Below are 19,756 nucleotides of genomic sequence, written 5' to 3'. Positions count from 1 at the left end.
CACTTGTCACCGGTTGCCATTCTGAGAAATAACCTTTTATCCCAACTCTCTGCCTTCTGTCTGACAGCCAATCGTCAATCCATGTTAGTACCTTGCCTCGAATACCATGGGCCCTTATTTTACTCAGCAGTCTCCTGTGAGGCACCTTGTCAAAGGCCTTTTGGAAGTCAAGATAGATAACATCCATTGGCTCTCCTTGGTCTAACCTATTTGTTATCTCTTCAAAGAACTCTAACAGGTTTGTCAGGCACGACCTCCCCTTACTAAATCCATGCTGACTTGTCTTAATCCGACCCTGCACTTCCAAGAATTTAGAAATCTCATCCTTAACGATGGATTCTAGAATTTTGCCAACAACTGAGGTTAGGCTAATTGGCCTATAATTTTCCATCTTTTTTCTTGTTCCCTTCTTGAACAGTGGGGTTACAACAGCGATTTTCCAATCCTCTGGGACTTTCCCTGACTCCAGTGACTTTTGAAAGATCATAACTAACGCCTCCACTATTTCTTCAGCTATCTCCTTTAGAACTCTAGGATGTAGCCCATCTGGGCCCGGAGATTTATCAATTTTCAGACCTTTTAGTTTCTCTAGCACTTTCTCCTTTGTGATGGCAACCATATTCAACTCTGCCCCCTGACTTTCCTGAATTGTTGGGATATTACTCATGTCTTCTACTGTGAAGACTGACGCAAAGTACTTATTAAGTTCCTCAGCTATTTCCTTGTCTCCCATCACTAGATTACCAGCGTCATTTTGGAGCGGCCCAATGTCTACTTTTGCCTCCCGTTTGTTTTTAATGTATTTAAAGAAACTTTTACTATCATTCCTAATGTTACTGGCTAGCCTACCTTCATATTTGATCCTCTCCTTCCTTATTTCTCTCTTTGTTATCCTCTGTTTGTTTTTATAGCCTTCCCAATCTTCTGACTTCCCACTACTCTTTGCCACATTATAGGCTCTCTCTTTTGCCTTGATGCATTCCCTGACTTCCTTTGTCAGCCATGGCTGCCTAATGTTTGACAAGTGCATCATTCACTGTCTCATAGCCGGTCAGCACCACTACATTCCTGAATCCGAGCTTGATGCTGAATACTGTACCGTACTTCTCAGATAGCTGAAACAAAAGCAATACATTTCCATGAACAACTCATTCAACTATTCACATCACATGCCTTGTGCGGCTTCTCAATAATACATTGTAACATGTTCACCATGGATGAGGCAGCACTATAGCTTGATAAGGACACTCACAGTCACCAGATACTGGCACTTACTCTCGTGGGTAGTAGAGAGTCAGGACCTTCATGTGCTGAGTCACTGGGCATGAGAGAATGGGGCTGCAGCCAAGAGAAATGAAAGAATAATTCAGCTCCAAAATGTAAGGCTGCAGTCGAATTCATGCCTGACGACTGCTGTCATTGCCTGGTCAGATGGCCGTGAGGATACAAGGGCTTTGCACCAAGCAACCAGCCTCTGGTCCTGTGTGAAGGTCTGAAGATGGTGGGTATTACTGGCTAGTACATGATGCTAGTATCTAATAGGTCCTGTTGATGGGTGTTAAATACCCTGTAATTTACCTTAATATGGTAAACAGGTGCTGGATATTGATTAGTTAATTTTACTCAGATATGTATGTAAAGATGAGTCAACCTCCTATCCCTTACATATCTCTGATACATAGATAATACGTTTGCTCCATGTAAATCCTCAGCGCTATGTAAAGATTTCCCTCTACACTTAATGGGATCCATCCTGGGATTTCTACAGTAGAGAAAGGCCTGATCAGCAACCTTGGAAATGGAGCCTGGGCCATTTGCTCACTGAGCAAGCTTGATGCCCGATGCAGCGCATTAAAAACCATTCTGTGGGATAATTGCTCCCCTGATCAGATCACTGTTCACTGAATATCTTGCAAAGTTGTGAAATGGCCCAGTCTATCTGAGATTACCCTGGAAGGGTAAGGTGTCTCAAATATTTGGGCAAAGGGGGAAGCTAGCTTTCCATGCTGCTTCTTTCCATCACACCAAAAAGATGTCCTGAGTAATGTGGCGTTTGAATTTCAGTGTCAATGTGATACCAGGTATGGAGGCCGCACATCCCAATGACTGGTGGATCATATCAAACAGTGTTTCTCTTTGGCTGTTCACAGCTGGCATAGTGCTAACCATTCCCAACCAGCCTGTGCTTACAAAGCTCATCACACAGTGCCCAGGTGACTCTGCAACTGGACAACTCTCGCAAAACAATGCTGATTGTGCTAAGTGTTAGGAAACAAAGGTAGTTTTAAGGAAGTTATGTTTATATGGTTAAACATTAGAAATAAGATAGAGTGTTTAAGGTAGTGGATTTAGTTAAATGTTTCTGTGCCTGGAAGGAACCTAGAATTTCACAGAATCCCTACACTCCAGAAGGAGACCATTCAGCCCATCGAGTCTGCACCAACAACAATCCCACCCAGGCCCTATCCCCAAAACTTCACATATTTACTCTGCCAATCCCTCTAACATACACATCCCGGGACACGAAGGGGCAATTTAGCACGGCCAATCAACCTTACCTGCACATTTTCGGACTGTGGGAGGAAACCAGAGCACCCAGAGGAAACCCAGGGTGGAAATCGAACCCATGTCCCTGGAGCTGTGAGGCAGCAGTGATAACCACTGTGCCATGTGCCATCCCTGACCATCCCTGACCACTGTGCCACCATGCCAACCCTATAGTTAGATTCATGCTGGACAAAGGTTTTTGTGTATGTTTGTGGGGGCTGGTTAAGTTCGAACTGTGTTTCTGTTGTGATAAAGCTACGGCATGAAAAAAAATAGTTGCTCAGCAACCAGAGGTCCTTGTAAGAGAAAAGCTTCCCTTTGTTCGGGACAGGCAGCTAGAGAGGGATCATTTCTCTCAGCTTTGCAAATAGGAAAAGCCATAGAAACTGGGTTAAGAAAGTCAATGCCAGAAATCTAAAGGACAACTATTTAAGGAAACTAGAGAAATGAAAAGGAGTTTCCACAGAGCCAGAAGTTCAAAGGACAAAGAGGTTTTAGAAGCAGGGTACGATTCATTTCAAGTCACAGAGCTGAAAAGGAGCTGCGAGGGAGAAGTCTGAAAGATATCTGAGGCAGTTCCAAAGTCAACTCTGCTGGAATCACGCAACTTAACAGCTGCAATACACCACCATTACACTCAGTCAACCTGCCTGGTTTGTATTTAAACAAAAGCTAGACAGTTAACTCTTCCCTGGTGCATTCTATATGGAAATACCTCGACCAATCAGCAATCGACATACCAAGCAATCAGCACTCTTTTCTTATGCAGTATAGATTGGTCGTCTCTTTACAATGGCGGCACGGTGGCACAGTGGTTAGCACTGCTACCTCACACCACCAGGGACCCAGGTTTGATTCCTGGCTTGTGTCACTGTCTGTTTGGAGATTGCACGTTCTCCTCCTGTCTGTGGGTTTCCCCTCAGTACTCCGGTTTCCTTCCACACTCCAAAGATGTGCGGGTTAGGTTGATTGGCCATGCTAAATTGCCCCTTAGTGTCAGGTGGATTAGCAGGGTAAATACGTGGGGTTACGGAGATAGGAACTGGGTGGGATTATGGTCGGTGCAGAACTGATGGGCCGAATGGCCTCCTTCTGCACCGTAGGGAATCTATGATTCTCACTAGTGTAGGAAGTCTTGTAGCAGCGTGAGTAGCATCCCGACCACTGAACCTAGAAGCTCCAGGTTTGAGTCCCACCCCAGGAGTTGATGGCCAAGAAAAGTATGTTCATAGCGCAGTCAAATAGGTTGAGTGTGTCAATCTGAAAATCTAATAAAAATGGCTGACTGTGAGAGCGGGTGGGACTCCTGGTCAGCTATATTTGATGTGGAGTGTTGCCCCTCCCCAAGCTCTAAACCTCTGGGGACAGACTAGCAATCTACTTCAGGGATTACCAGCTATGGAAACAGATAAAAGTCTACCTTAGTGCACCACGAGGTGGGGGAGGAGAATTGGAATTACAGTTGGTATGTTTGCATCTGTCTGGATGCGAGAAAGACACGAAGCTGCCACAACATGTCACTGTTTTTCTAACTTGAAGATTGAAAGTTTTATGTCAGAGCCTGACTCAATTTAAATTTGAAAAAAAAACTTAATTGAACCGTGGGAAACAAATTCCCATCGACACACTTTGTCCTTGTCTCACTCAGGCAGCTTCTCTCCATCCGGCCCTTTACTCCGTGAATCCCCTTTTACTTGCTTACCTGCAAGATGGCTGGTGTCTGCTCCTTTAAGTGATGTTTAAAGGAGAGGCCCCTCGTGTTACTGAACACTCTTCAGCTGGCTGTGGTCAGTCCAGGTGTCCATTGGATGTGATCCAGACAAAGTTTCTCAAACTGACGTCAAACAGCTGAGCTTTCAGTGCCTGGGTGCTGTGCTAACTCCATTGCCCATGGCAGCATGTGGGTGGGGTGGTGTAAACCATGCCATACAAACAGTGACCAAAGTGCAAGCATTGCCATTTTCCTTATCAGAGTTTCTGTAACATTGGTACGAGTGGAACTACAATCCTGAGCTGGTATGTGCTAAAACAAACATGGGAGATATAGAAATCTTTATCTTGTCTCTGTATTGGGAAAATAGACAGTTTTGAAATACCAAGTCAAGTAAAGTGTTCCATACCCTCTTAACAGGTTAGATGGCAAGGCGTCACATTTCATAGGAGGCAAAGTTCTGGCCACACCTACATAATGACCACCTCATAAACAAAGTGTGTAACATAAAGGCAAAGGATGGAAATATTAGAAGTTAGGAAATACCTAAAATGAGGTCTGTGGAAAGCACGCAAACTTGAACATAACCAAGTATTCTCAAAGAATACCTGAGAACCTGTTTATCCAGCTTGTGACCAAAATCATGAGGGGGCTGAACAAAGATGATTGAGAGAAACTGTTCCTATTGGTGGAATGGTTGAGAAGCAGAGGAAACTAATGCACAAAAGTGACATGAGGAAAATATTTTTAACATGGTGAGTATTTAGGATCTGGAGCGCACTGCCCAAGACAATGGTGGGGGCAGATTTAATCATGATTTTCAAAAGGGAATTGGATAATTCCGTGAAGTGAACCTTCTCTGAACTGCTTCCAGTACAAGTTTATCCTTCGTTAAATAAGGAGATCAAAAGTGTACACAGTCCTCCAGGTGCAAACCCACCATTGCCCCGTACAGTTGGAGCAAGCCTTTCCTACCTTTATTTACCCTTTCCCTTGCAATAAAGAGCAGCATTCCATTTGCCGTCTGAATTATTTGCTGTGCCTGAATGTTAACTTTCTGTGGTTCATATAACCAGGACAGCCAGATCCCTTTGTACTGCAGCATACTGCAGTCACTCTGCATTTAAATAATATTTTTTCGATCGAGGCATTCAAGAGGGCATTAGATAATCACTTGAATAGAAACAATGTGCACGGGTATGGGGAAAAGGCAGGCGAATGGCATTAAGTTATGATGCCCATTTGGAGAGCTGGTGTAGACACAATGGGCCGAATGGTCTCCTTCTGCACCGGAACAATTAGAACATAGAACATAGAACAGTACAGCACAGAACAGGCCCTTCGGCCCACGATGTTGTGCCGAGCTTTATCTGAAACCAAGATCAAGCTATCCCACTCCCTATCATCCTGGTGCGCTCCATGTGCCTATCCAATAACCGCTTAAATGTTCCTAAAGTGTCTGACTCCACTATCACTGCAGGCAGTTCATTCCACACCCCAACCACCCTTTGCGTAAAGAACCCACCTCTGATATCCTTCCTATATCTCCCACCACGAACCCTATAGTTATGCCCCCTTGTAATAGCTCCATCCACCCGAGGAAATAGTCTTTGAACGTTCACTCTATCTATCCCCTTCATCATTTTATAAACCTCTATTAAGTCTCCCCTCAGCCTCCTCCGCTCCAGAGAGAACAGCCCTAGCTCCCTCAACCTTTCCTCATAAGACGTACCCTCTAAACCAGGCAGCATCCTGGTAAATCTCCTCTGCACTCTTTCCAGCGCTTCCACATCCTTCTTATAGTGAGGTGACCAGAACTGCACACAATATTCCAAATGTGGTCTCACCAAGGTCCTGTACAGTTGCAGCATAACCCCACGGCTCTTAAACTCCAACCCCCTGTTAATAAAAGCTAACACACTATAGGCCTTCTTCACAGCTCTATCCACTTGAGTGGCAACCTTTAGAGATCTGTGGATATGGACCCCAAGATCTCTCTGTTCCTCCACAGTCTTCAGAACCCTACCTTTGACCCTGTAATCCACATTTAAATTAGTCCTACCAAAATGAATCACCTCACATTTATCAGGGTTAAACTCCATTTGCCATTTTTCAGCCCAGCTTTGCATCCTATCTATGTCTCTTTGCAGCCTACAACAGCCCTCCACCTCATCCACTACTCCACCAATCTTGGTGTCATCAGCAAATTTACTGATCCACCCTTCAGCCCCCTCCTCTAAGTCATTAATAAAAATCACAAAGAGCAGAGGACCAAGCACTGATCCCTGCGGCACTCCGCTAGCAACCTGCCTCCAATCTGAAAATTTTCCATCGACCACCGCCCTCTGTCTTCGATCAGACAGCCAGTTACCTATCCAATCGGCCAACTTTCCCTCTATCCCACATCTCCTCACTTTCATCATAAGCCGACCATGGGGGACCTTATCAAACGCCTTACTAAAATCCATGTATATGACATCAACTGCCCTACCTTCATCAACACACTTAGTTACCTCCTCAAAAAATTCAATCAAATTTGTGAGGCACGACTTGCCCTTCACGAATCCATGCTGACTATCCCGGATTAATCCGTATCTTTCTAAATGGTCGTAAATCCCATCTCTAAGGACCTTTTCCATCAATTTACCAACCATCGAAGTAAGACTAACCGGTCTATAATTACCAGGGTCATTTCTATTCCCTTTCTTAAACAGAGGAACAACATTCGCCATTCTCCAGTCCTCTGGCACCATCCCCGTGGACAGTGAGGACCCAAAGATCAAAGCCAAAGGCTCTGCGATCTCATCCCTTGCCTCCCAAAGAATCCTAGGATACATTCCATCAGGCCCAGGGGACTTATCGACCTTCAGTTTATTCAAAACTGCCAGGACATCCTCCCTCCGAACGTCTATTTCCTCCAGCCTATTAGCCTGTAACACCTTCTCTTCCTGAAAAACATGGCCCCTCTCCTTGGTGAACACTGAAGAAAAGTATTCATTCATCACCTCGCCTATCTCTACTGACTCCATACACAAGTTCCCACTACTGTCCTTGACCGGCCCTAACCTCACCCTGGTCATTCTTTTATTCCTCACATAAGAGTAAAAAGCCTTGGGGTTTTCCTTGATCCGACCCGCCAAGGACTTCTCGTGTCCCCTCCTAGCTCTCCTAAGCCCCTTTTTCAGCTCATTCCTTGCTAACTTGTAACCCTCAATCGAGCCATCTGAACCTTGTTTCCTCATCCCTACATAAGCTTCCCTCTTCCTTTTCACAAGACATTCCACCCCTTTCGTGAACCATGGTTCCCTCACTCGGCCATTTCCTCCCTGCCTGACAGGGACATACCTATCAAGGACATCCAGTATTTGTTCCTTGAAAAAGTTTCACTTTTCATTAGTTCCTTTCTCTGACAGTTTCTGTTCCCAACTTATGCCCCCTAATTCTGGCCTAATCGCATCATAATTACCTCTCCCCCAATTGTAAACCTTGCCCTGCCGTACGGCCCTATCCCTCTCCATTGCAATAACAAAAGACACCGAATTGTGGTCACTATCTCCAAAGTGCTCTCCCACAACCAAATCTAACACTTGGCCCGGTTCATTTCCCAGTACCAAATCCAATGTGGCCTCACCTCTTGTCGGCCTATCCACATATTGTGTCAGAAAACCCTCCTGCACACACTGCACAAAAGCTGCCCCATCCGAACTATTTGACCTACAAAGGTTCCAATCAATATTTGGAAAGTTAAAGTCCCCCATGACAACTACCCTGTGACCCCCACACATATCCATAATTCTGTGGTTCTTTACCTGTCAGTATGATGTCAATTTACCAGCACAGCCTTTGGGTGGAAATCAGCTGCACTCTGGTTGATTTTCAGTGTTTAACAACAATCTGCATTCACATAGCGCCTTCAACATAAAAATGAACATCTCGAGGCGCTGAACAGAGGTGGCAAACAGCAGGACAGCTTTCCGATTTACTGTAAGAATCTGGCTCTCTCTTACCTTCATCAAAGATTCACTCATGTTTTTCAGATCCATCATGTGCAGGTTGCCAATCACTGGGAGAGGAGCGGGTCCCGGGGGGAAGTTGAGGGTTACATGAGATTTAGACCCAGTGTTAAAATACACCAGAAGGATAATGGTCAGAGCAGCAAACAACACCAGAGTGGCAGAATCCAAAGAAAATACACTTAGAATCGACATACTGGGATCTAAACTGGCGATGTGACCAACAGGAGTTATCACAGTTTATGCTAGATCTCAGCACCTTCCTGAATGAGGGCCAAAATCCAAAAAAGATAAGCTCACACAGGTCGAGGTGGTTTTAACTTGTTGAAACCTTGTCGTGTCGCAATTTATAAACAGGATAAAGCTACATCACACTAGCGGCAAGGGCGGGAGATGCAAAATTAGCCCCTCCCACACTCAAAATCGCTGTCAGTTACACTGAGATGATCAGGTTGCTTATGGATAAAGTATTAAATTCCCATCCCCCTACTTGGGGACTGTATAATCACATTCTCCTGTGAGACGTGCAGGAAGCCAATCAAAATAAGAGTTCAGAGGAAAGTGATTGGCTGGAAGTATTTTTCTTTTCCCTTTTTTCTATTGAAATTTGCCTATTTGACTGGGATTAGGAGTTGGGGGAATTAGGAGTGTCCACCGGGAACAGTAAATGGCGCAGACCGGATGGGCCAAATGGCCATCTTCTGCACCGTAACAATTCTGTGAATCTGTGAAGTGAATTAATGATTAGGTTGGAAGCGCGCTGTAAATGCAGATTGTAATTAATAGCTCAAACAGGGTAGCAGCTGGATTGTTAAAGAGTAAATATTGGTTTTTTCCTCATGGGGGATGGCATCTGCCACCTGTTTTTTTTTGCAATTCCCACGCCAGGTGAGGGCACTTCCTGGGAGACAGCCTGTGTGGGCAGTGTCTCCAGATGCTGGAGCTCAAGAGGGCAGTGGGAGTCACAGGGCATCAGGGAGGGTAATATCTTCCTCGATAATTACCTGGCAGCGGTGAGCATGCAGGAGGTGATGGGGAATGCTCTTCTCACCACCAGCCAAGCTAGTTCTTGGTGCTTGTTTGAAAGTTCTGGTAACGAGGTGTTCTGTTAAATGACGTGAATAGTCTGCTTGGGGAACATTCCAACAGGATCCAGCATCTCCTTTTCCCTCAGGGCCTCAAGAAACACTGCACACTGCTCTCGAATTGACTGCGGGGTGGAGGAGACCGTTGCACATCTCCTTGTGGAATGTGCTTTTGCAAAGCAGCTATTTGTTGAGGTTCATCACAAGCAGCTCTGTGACCCAGGACTCTGTATTCTACCGGCTTTTCCCAGGGATGCATCAGATCAAGCCCAAGATCAGGTGCAACGCTTATTCTTGCCAGCTTGGATCTTGTATGTCACTCTTGTGGTGACAATCAATTCAATTTGTAATTGGATTTTGGAGCAAGCAAGGAGATGGATTCAGAACTGCCCGGTTTGCTCTGAGCATTGGCTTTGTAACTTTAAGAATGGAGTAAAACACTGCTTCAAAAGTTTTTTAAAAACCACTTGCAGGTGGACAGATATCCACTCCATCTGACGAAGGAGCTCTGCTCCGAAAGCTTATGGTATTTGCTACCAAATAAACCTGTTGGACTTTAACCTGGTGTTGTGAGACTTCTTACTAGTCAACTTAATGCCATTTGTATTTTCTGTAATGACCATTTTGAAATGTCTGTAATGTTCCTTTGATTGTATTGAAGCACCTCAGAATACACCATGATCTATGTCGAAATCCTGAATGTTATCGCACTTTGTGTGATGGCCACTTTGAAATGTTTGTTCAGATATTTTATGATTAGGGTATATTTTTGCAAAAGAGAAAAAGTACTCGCAGGAGGTAAGCGTCATAGGGACTCGAAATTTTAATTCTGATTCTCTCTCCACAGATGCCGCCAGGTCTGCTGGTTTTTTCCCAGCATTTCCTGTTTTTACTTCAGATTTCCAGCATCTGCAGCATTTTGGTGTGTTGGTTCCCAGGGTAAAGGACATCAAGGAGAGGCTACAGAATATTCGACAGGGTGAAGAGAGTTGCGGTACACGCTGATACCAATAACATAGGGAGGGCAGGCATCAAACTTCTCCATCAGATTTTCAGGAGGTAGGGAGGAAGTTGAAAAGTAGGATTTGAAAGATGAACATCTTTGGATTACTCCCAGTGCAACGTGCTAATGAGAGTAGAATTAGGAAGATAGTGGGGGTCAGTGCATGGCTTTAAACCTGGGAGGAAAGGCTTTGGGTTCTTTGGGAATATTGGGATGAATTCTGAGGCAAAAGGCACCTGTTGTATAGAGCTGGACTGCAGATGTACCAGACTGGGCAGCAGTGAGGTTCACTAGCGCGGTTGGGTAGGGTTTAAATTAACCCATTGGGGGATGAGCACCAGCATATAGAAATGAAAAATGGAAATAATGTGCATAAAGTTAGAAGACAAGGTGGTGCTAGAGAAGTGAGCGCCAGACATTAACCACTTGCCGTGTGAAAAAGCTGTTTCTCATATCACTTTTGCTTCTTTTGTCAATTGCTTTTAAATCTTTGCCTTCTCATTTTCAACCCTTTCACGTGGGAACAGTTTCTCCTTATCTACTCATGATTTTGAATACCACTATCAAATCTCCTCTCAACCTTCTATTCTCCAAGGAAAATAGACCTAAAGTTCCTCATCCGTTCTTGTGAATCTTTTCTGTGCATCCTTCCTAAAGTGTAGCGCTGGACCAGAACCCCAAGTTACATTGGAAGGTCAGACTAGAACCCAACAATTATTTCTTTTTGGCATAAATGTGAGGATAGGATATTTCTCTCCAGGAGTGATTCCATTGACAAAGTATGGATCTTTGATAGTAAAACAAACTTTATTTAAAAACACAATTTAAATATAACTCACAAATGAAGCCGCTTAACTATTAACAGTTTAACAATATGTTAATAGAAAGCAACTTTACTTTCCAGCATATGATGTTCCAGTTCCAAATAAGCCCCATTCATGAAGAGATCAACACCACTTTGAAATAAATCGTTAGCAAACTCAAGCACACGTGCTATAAATTATGTTAACAGTCTTGAAGCTTTCAGAGATTTTGTGGAGAGGCAGAGCTCTCAGGAACAGCCTGTACATACCTCTAACATTTGCAAACCTCTGCCTGCAACTGCTTAGTTTCCCCTACTAATGATCTAGCTCTGCCCATCACCATATCGGCACCTGATGGATAACTCATGATCCTCTCAATCAACCTAATCAAAAATTCCATTGGAAATATCCATCTATTAACAAAAATCCATTAGCCTATTCTAAGTAAACACTACATGGCTAATTATCCTGTTCTCCCAGCATCTGAGTTACATTCCAGCCATTCATACTGACTACCTGTTGAAAAAAGCTGAATTTTTAAACATTCCCCTTAAACATTAAAAAAATATATATATACATATATATATATATCAATTGCATTACTATCATCACAGGCACCCAGAACTGATGCCATGCTTCAGCTGATGTTGTAATTTATACAAGTTCAATATAACCTCCTTGCTCTGTGCCCATATTAATAAAGTCCAGGATACTGGATGCTTTATCAACTGTTCTTTCAACCGACTTGCAACCTTCAATGACTTATACATTATTGCTCTCAGGTCCTTTCCGCTCATTCCACCAACTTATCTAGGTTCTTTTGAAGTTCTACGCGAATGAGACTAAGTGTACTTTTAAGTTTCAAAGTTTATTTATTGCCAGAAGTAGGCAATGAAGTTACTGTGAAAATCCCCTAGTCGCCACACTCCGGCACCTGTTCAGATACACTCAGGGAGAATTTAGCATGGCCAATGCACCTAACCAGCACGTCTTTTGGACTGTAGGAGACCAGAGCACCTGGAGGAAACCCACGCAGACGCAGGGAGAATGTGCGGATTCCACACGGACAGTGACCCAAGCCGAGAATTGGACCCGGGTGCTTGGCGCTGTGAGGCAGCAGTGCTAACCACTGTGCCACTGTGCCACCCCCACTTACGACAGTATCAGGCAGCCAATACCACCAAGAACTGGTCTGAATATACAAGGTTCAGAGTTGAAGTTAAAAAGCAAATGAGAGAAGCAAAGAAAGAAAACAAGAAAACTAACAGCCATTAAAAAGGGAATCACAAATCTTCCATAGGCATATAAAAAGTAAGGGGGTGGTAAAAGAAGTGAGCCAGCTAGAGACTAAAGAGCGGATTCTTGCATGTAGCATGGCTAAGGTATTAATTAATGCTTTGCATCTGTCTTTCGCAAGGAATGAGGTGCTGCGTAGGTCATGGTGAGAGAGGAGGCAATTCAGACACTTGGATTCAGATTTTAAATTGATAAGGAGGTGGTATTGCATAGAGTGTCTGTATTTAATGTTGATAAAGAAATCAGGAACAAATGGCATACATCTAAGAATATTGAGGAAAGTGAGAGCGAAAATTGTGGAGGCACTGGCCATAATTTTCCTGTCTTCCTTAGACTCAGAGGCAGTACCAGAAGACCAGAGAATTGCAAACATTACACCCTTGTTCAAAAAAGGATGCAAAGATAAGCCCAGCAACTACAGACCAATCAGTGTAACCTCGGTGGCGGGGAAGCTTCTAGAAATAACAATTCGGAACAAAATTAATTGTCATTTGGGCAAATTCAGGTTCATTCAGGAAAGGCAACATGGATTTGTTAAGGGCAAATTGTATTTAACTAACTTGCTGGAGTTTTTTGATGAGGTAACAAAGTTTATTTATTTATTAGTCATAAGTAGGCTTACATTCACACTGCAATGAAGTGACTGTGAAAATCCCCTCGAACCAAGAGATGGTTGATGAGGGCAATGCTGTTGATGTGGTGTACATGGATGTCTAGAGGTATTTGATGAGTCTTGTCAGAAAAGTTATAACTCACGGAATAAATGGAAAAGTAGCAAAATAGAGACAAAATTGGCTGAGTGACAGAAAACAGAGCAGAGGTTAACGGATACTTTGTAGGCAGGAGAACAGTTGTAATGGAATTTCCCAAGGGTAGGTGTTGGGACCCTTTCTCTGCCTGATATAAATTAATGATCTGGACCTCAGTTACATGGTACAATTTCAAAATCTGTGAATGATATGAAACTTGGAAGCTTTGTGAACTGTGAGGAGTAGAGTGTAGAACTTCAAAAGTGCAAGTTGGTGGAATGGATGAACTGATGGCAGATGAAATTCAATGCAGAGAAGTACAAAGTGATTCTTTTGGTAGAAAGAATGCGGAAAGACATAATATAAAGGATACAATTCTCAAGGGGATGCAAGAGCAGAGGGACACGGACTTAAATTTACGTAACTTAACGTAACACGGACTTAAACGTAAAAAATGTATTACAGTTCATTTATAAGTCACAACATTGTTGTGCTGTAACAATGCTATGAGCTGCCTAAAGGAGGAATGCTGCAGAAATGTAGTTTGATATATTGCTTATCCAGTTAATCATGTGGAACAGCAGATTTCGACATGCTCCACCATTGAAGAATTGAGTCTTTGATCTTCTAATTCGCAAACTCAATGCAATTTATATTGTTCATCAATATCAGCATATCATGTCACGGTCGAGATACACAGCCCACATCGCCTTCTGCAGGATCTTGTCAGTGAACTGAGAAATTCCTGAGAATTTCACAATGTGCATTTGCAAAAAAAATGCTGATAAACATTTCAAACATGATTGTTGAGATCAGACAATGCACTAAACATGTACTGCACTAGAATAAAGTTTCTCCGGGGTATTCACAAAACATTGGCAAGGGAAAGACATATAATGAATAATTGTCTGATGACTACACCAGTGGACCACAAGTTAGAGCAGTATCTAAATGGAGAAAGGCTGCAGAAAGACTATCAAAGACTATTTCCTCGGGTGGATGGAGCTATTACAAGGGGGCATAACTATAGGGTTCGTGGTGGGAGATACAGGAAGGATATCAGAGGTAGGTTCTTTACGCAGAGAGTGGTTGGGGTGTGGAATGGACTGCCTGCAGTGATAGTGGACTCAGACACTTTAGGAACATTTAAGCGGTTATTGGATAGGCACATGGAGCACACCAGGATGATAGGGAGTGGGATAGCTTGATCTTGGTTTCAGATAAAGCTCGGCACAACATCGTGGGCCAAAGGGCCTGTTCTGTGCTGTACTGTTCTATGTTCTATCTATGTTCTATGTTCTAAAGCTGCAGCTCAGAGGGATTTCGGGGTCCTTATGCATAAATCACAAGCTAGCACGCAAGTTCAGCAGGTAATAGGGAAGGCAAATGGAATGTTGACCTTTATTTCAAAGGGAAATGGAGTATAAAAATAGCAAAGTCCTGTAAAAAAAACTTTACAAGTTAGACCACACCTGAGATACTGTGAAGTTTTGGTTCCCCTTATCTAAGGAAAGATGTACTGGCATTTAAGGCAGTCCAGATAAGGTTCACAATGTTGATCCTGGGTATGGAGGGATTTTCTTATGAGAAGTTGAGTAGATTGAGCCTGTACTCATTGGATTTCAGAAGAATGCGAGGTCACCTTATTGAGACACATAGGGGGCAATACTCCCAAAAAAATTCTAAGTGTCGAATTCGCGTAAAACCTGGAGTAAATCCCGCTGTGTTTTTCAGCGGGAGTTTCAAAATGAATCTCTCACCCTCTGTGCACTGTAGAGCGCACTAGTGTGAATCATGCTGAAATTCGGTGGTGGGGCCTATTCCCACTGGAGAGGCTGACAGCATAGCTCTGTGCGGACCACTTCATGTGTCACACTGTCGGCCTCCTGTTGGTTGGCCAGTCCCGCAACCCCCATATCACCAGCCATGCGACATGCCCATGGCGTGATCACTGACCACACCCTCGGATTTATCCAGGCCAGCCTCGCTATCCCGCCCCCCACTGATCTCCCGATCCCCCCTCCCCCATCACTGGCCTCCCTCCATCACTCAGCCCGAATGCACAGTGGCAGCAAGGCCCCCACCCCCCCACCAATCGCCCCCCAAAGACCCCACCCCCTTGGCACTGCCCAATGGGCTATATCAATGTGCCCCCTTGACATTGACACTTTGCCCCTTGGGCAGTGCCAGCAGGCCCAGGCTGGCACTGCCAGGCCGACAATGTCCAGGGGGCACCCCTCCAAGGTCCGACCCTTTGGGGGAGGGGCCTTGATTGTTGTCCCCCCCCCTTCACACCAGCAGGGTGGGGCCTCCTGTACTAAACCCTGGAGTGAACCACTCCTGGCCGTGGGGGGGGGGGGGGAATGACGCTAGCCATGCGACATGCCCATGGCCTGATCACTGATCCCCCCCGACCTCCAGATGTGTCCAGGCCAGCCTCACTCCCCCACCGCACAATTTCCTGATCCCTCCTCCCCCATCAATGGCCTCTCTCCGTCACTCAGCCCAAAGATTTTAGTCCCAGGCCCGCTAATGGAATTTAAAGTTTTTAAATTAGAATTTGCATATTCAGCACGGAGCTGACAGCACTGTAAATTCTGTGCTCAGAGACTAGCGGAGGCCATGGCACTCTGCAGAAAGCCCGTGAAACGGCCTCTGCTCGAGTCTCCCAACCCGCTGTGCTGAGCTGGGAGAACCACCCCCATAGTATTCTCAGGGCCTTGACGGGGTAGATTCTGAGTTTCCCTCGTCCATTTGAGAGAGAGATGAGAAGGAATTGGTTCTCTGAGGGTAGTGAATCTGTGGATTCTTTACCACTGAGGGCTGTATAGACAGGGTGATTATTTCTGTTCAAGGCTGAGAGAGACAGATTTTTAATCAGTAAGGGAATCAAGGGTTATGGAGATAAGGCGGGAAAGTGGAGTTGAGGATTATCACATCAGATCAGTCATGATCTCATTGAATAGTAGGACAGACATGATGGGCCAAATGGCCTAATTCTGCTCCTATATCTTATGTAAGCACTAAACAAAAGCAGAGGCTACAGATAAAAAGGAAATGAACCATTTTTCAAGCTAAGCATTTATTACACAGGAAAGTAACTTTTACAATATATACAGATTCAGTATAAAAATAAGTCCATCGATGGTCTGCTTAGTCTGTAGATACAATGTGCTTTCCTCCTGTTAGGTTTTCATCTGCTGCTGTTTTTCTGCTGAATCACCGTCGAGGAGATCTTTGAATCCCAGTTTCTCCAGAGGCTCCTTTGTCATCAGCTGCCTGTAGAACGCAGGAATTATCAAATGCATGCAGTGTTGGATGACCAGTGTTGGATGACATGCGTGTTCAGTATTTAGCAGTCTTCTGGGCAAAGACACTCTTAAGACACAAATTTAAGTGTCAGCTTTAGCACTCTTGCCTCGGAATCAGAAGGGTTTTTTTTATTTGTGGGACATGGGTGCCGCTAGCTGGCCAGCATTTATTGCCTATCCCTAGTTGCCCTTGAATGGAGTGGCTTGCTCGGCCATTTCAGAGGGCAGTTGAGAGTCAATCACATTGCTCTGGCTCTGGAGTCACATGTAGGCCAGGCCAGACCATGTAAGGACAGCAGATTTCCTTCGCTAAAGGACATTAGTGAACCAGGTGGGTTTATCTGACAATCGACAATGGGTTTCATGGTCTTTAGTAAATTCTTAATTCCAGATTTTTTTAATTAAATTCAAATTTTACCATTTGCCGTGGCGGAATTCAAACCCGGGTACCCAGAGCATTAGTTGAGTTTCTGGATTAATAGTGTAGCAATAATACCACGAGGTCATCACCTCCCCTGAGGTTGTGAGTCCAAGACCCACTCCAGAGACTTGAGATAAAGACTAGGTCGGCAAACCCAATGCAATTCTGAGGGATTTCAGATGAGATGTTAAACCGAGACCCTGTCTGTCCTCTTCAGTAAACGTAAACGATCCCAAGCGAGAAGGCCGAATCTCACATGGTAGGATCCACAAGGGGCTCAAAAGCCAGTGGAGTTGGACATATAAGAACAAGAACCAGACACTGCAGCTGGCCTTTCAAGCTTGCCCTGCCATTCCACAAGATCATGGTTGATCTTCTACCTCAACTCCACCTTCCTGCATTATCACCAGTTCCCCGACTACCCAAAAATCGACCAACTTCTGACTTGAATATATTCAACAACTGAGCATCCACAGTTCCCTGGGGGCAAGAGAATTTCAAAGATTCACAACCCGCTGAGTGAAAAAATTTCTCTACAGCTGGGTCCTAAATGTCTGACCCCTTATTAAAAGTTTAAATATTAGTTTATTTTTTAGCGTCACAAGTAGGCTTACATTAACAGTGCAATGGAGTTGTGAAAATCCCCTAGTCGCCACACTCTGGTACCTGTTCGGTGCACTGAGGAAGCATTTAGCATAGCCGATGCACTTCTTTGGACTGTGGAAGGAAACCAGAGCACTCGGAGGACACCCACACAGACACAGGGAGAACGTACAGACACCGCACAGACAGCGACCGAAGACCAGAATTGAATCCGGGTCCCTGGCGCTTTGAGGCAGCAGTGCTAACTATTGTGCTGCTGTGTGACCCTGTGTTCCAGATTCACCAGCCAGGGGACACAGCCTCTTAAGAAGTTTAAAGCTTTTGAATGCTGAAGACTGGAAGGACCATAGGGCCTACCCCATCCACCACTAATGTTCTGCGGGTTGTAGGATTGGGGATAGTTGCAAGGATAGGAAAGGGGTGAGGAAACAAAGAACTATAAAATTAGCAAACAATTATTTCACGATTCTGATTCAGAACCCCAAAGCACATCCAATATTCAAGGGAAGGAGTTTGTGTGTAAAAGCTAAATTGTGCAATAGGAGTAGTGGACAGTTACAAGATTGCAATTGTGTCGAATATTAAGTTAACATTTAATTACAAAAGAATTTGGTTGTAAAGTTAACATTTCCGAAGCCTCCATGCTTTAGCACCGTACCTTTCCATTCTGCACTCCAGGTATTGCTTTGATTGCTCTCTGCACAGAGAATTGTCAAACTTACTCTCTCGGAGGCAGTTCATAAATTTCTCCTTAAATTCTTTACATTCACCTGCCAAATTGTAAAAACAAATTGACTGTTAAATACCATGAAGCTTCTTTCATGTACCAGAACCGACAACAGGGCGCACCTACAAAGCAGCAGCAGCACCACATCAGGTGTTGGCATCCCAATTCCCTGACCGACCATATTTCCCCCTCCCATAACCCTGGAAGGCACCACCTTGAGCAACTCTCCCTTGCAGAGGAGGACCCCCACCCCCCAACAAAAGATTCTGAACCAAGTTCAGGGTGGCAGCAGGTCACAATGTTATCCGGTGGGGGGGTGGAAGCGAGGGGATGCAGTTTGGTGATTAAAATGTACAAGATACTGAGGGGTCGCGGCAGGAGAGTGTGGGACAGATGTTTCCTCCTGGGGGTCTGGAGAAGGTGGTGAGGCCTAGGGCGGTGGGGGGGCGGTAAGAGGGGGTCCGGAGCCGGAGCCGGAGCCTCTCCCCTCCCCCCGGGGCTCTGCGCTCGCCGCCGGGCCGCTCACCCAGGTGGTCCAGCGGGAAGGAGCCCCGGTCCGGGGGCCTGGGGCTGAAACTCTTGGAGCTGAAATTCATCGCCGTCGACATCTTTCCTCCAGTCCCGGCAATCGAACCCCGGAGAGTCGCTCACTGCATCGAGCGCCGAGCGATGGATCGATCCAGCAGCAACAATGACCCACAATAACCCCTGACACACAGTGACCCACAATAACCCCCAATAAACACTGACCCACAATAACCCCCAATAAACACTGACCCACAATAACCCCCAATAAACACTGACCCTCAGTGCCTCACAATAACCCCCAATAAACACTGACCCTCAGTGCCTCACAATAACCCCTAATAAACACTGACCCTCAATGACCCACAATAACCCCTAATAAACACTGACCCTCAGTGCCCCACAATAACCCCTAACAATAAACACTGACCCTCAGTGCCCCACAATAACCCCTGACACACACTGACCCTCAGTGACCCACAATAACCCCCAATAAACACTGGCCCTCACTCCCCACAATAACCCCTAATAAACACTGACCCTCAGTGCCTCACAATGGCCCCTAATAAACACTGACCCTCAGTGCCTCACAATAACCCCTAATAAACACTGATCCTCAGTGACCCACAATAACCCCTAATAAACACTGATCCTCAGTGACCCACAATAACCCCTAATAAACACTGACCCTCAGTGCCTCACAATAGCCCCTAATAAACACTGACCCTCAGTGCCTCACAATAACCCCTAATAAACACTGATCCTCAGTGACCCACAATAACCCCTAATAAACACTGATCCTCAGTGACCCACAATAACCCCTAATAAACACTGACCCTCAGTGCCTCACAATAACCCCTAATAAACACTGATCCTCAGTGCCCCACAATAACCCCTAATAAACACTGACCCTCAGTGCCCCACAATAACCCCTAACAATAAACACTGACCCTCAGTGCCCC

The 19,756-nt window shown here is 44.9% G+C and overlaps 1 protein-coding gene across 1 annotated transcript; it reads right to left on the bottom strand.

Annotated features, from left to right (window-relative positions):
* Positions 1 to 16,278: 16,278 nt before the first annotated feature.
* Positions 16,279 to 18,913, bottom strand: cox19 (cytochrome c oxidase assembly factor COX19). Its single transcript, XM_078239834.1, has 3 exons — positions 18,796 to 18,913; positions 18,201 to 18,312; positions 16,279 to 16,486 (listed from the first exon to the last, which is right to left on the bottom strand). The coding sequence occupies exons 1-3, from the start codon at positions 18,875 to 18,877 to the stop codon at positions 16,393 to 16,395; spliced, it is 288 nt and encodes a 95-aa protein (XP_078095960.1). The 5' UTR covers positions 18,878 to 18,913; the 3' UTR covers positions 16,279 to 16,392.
* Between the last annotated feature and the right edge of the window lie 843 nt (positions 18,914 to 19,756).

The sequence above is a fragment of the Mustelus asterias genome, chromosome 23 (assembly GCF_964213995.1).
Source record: "Mustelus asterias chromosome 23, sMusAst1.hap1.1, whole genome shotgun sequence".
NCBI classification, from domain to species: Eukaryota; Metazoa; Chordata; class Chondrichthyes; order Carcharhiniformes; family Triakidae; genus Mustelus; species Mustelus asterias.
This window is presented reverse-complemented; position numbering and strand designations above follow the sequence as displayed.

What these genes read in the sequence shown, in the direction of transcription:
- cox19 (XM_078239834.1), bottom strand. Translation starts at nt 18,877, where the DNA reads ATGTCGACGGCGATGAATTTCAGCTCCAAGAGTTTCAGCCCCAGGCCC. An exon ending in CTTCCCGCTGGACCACCTGG is followed by an intron (nt 18,313 to 18,795) that starts GTGAGCGGCCCG and finishes ACAATTTGGCAG; the next exon opens with GTGAATGTAAAGAATTTAAG. An exon ending in CTGGAGTGCAGAATGGAAAG is followed by an intron (nt 16,487 to 18,200) that starts GTACGGTGCTAA and finishes TGCGTTCTACAG; the next exon opens with GCAGCTGATGACAAAGGAGC.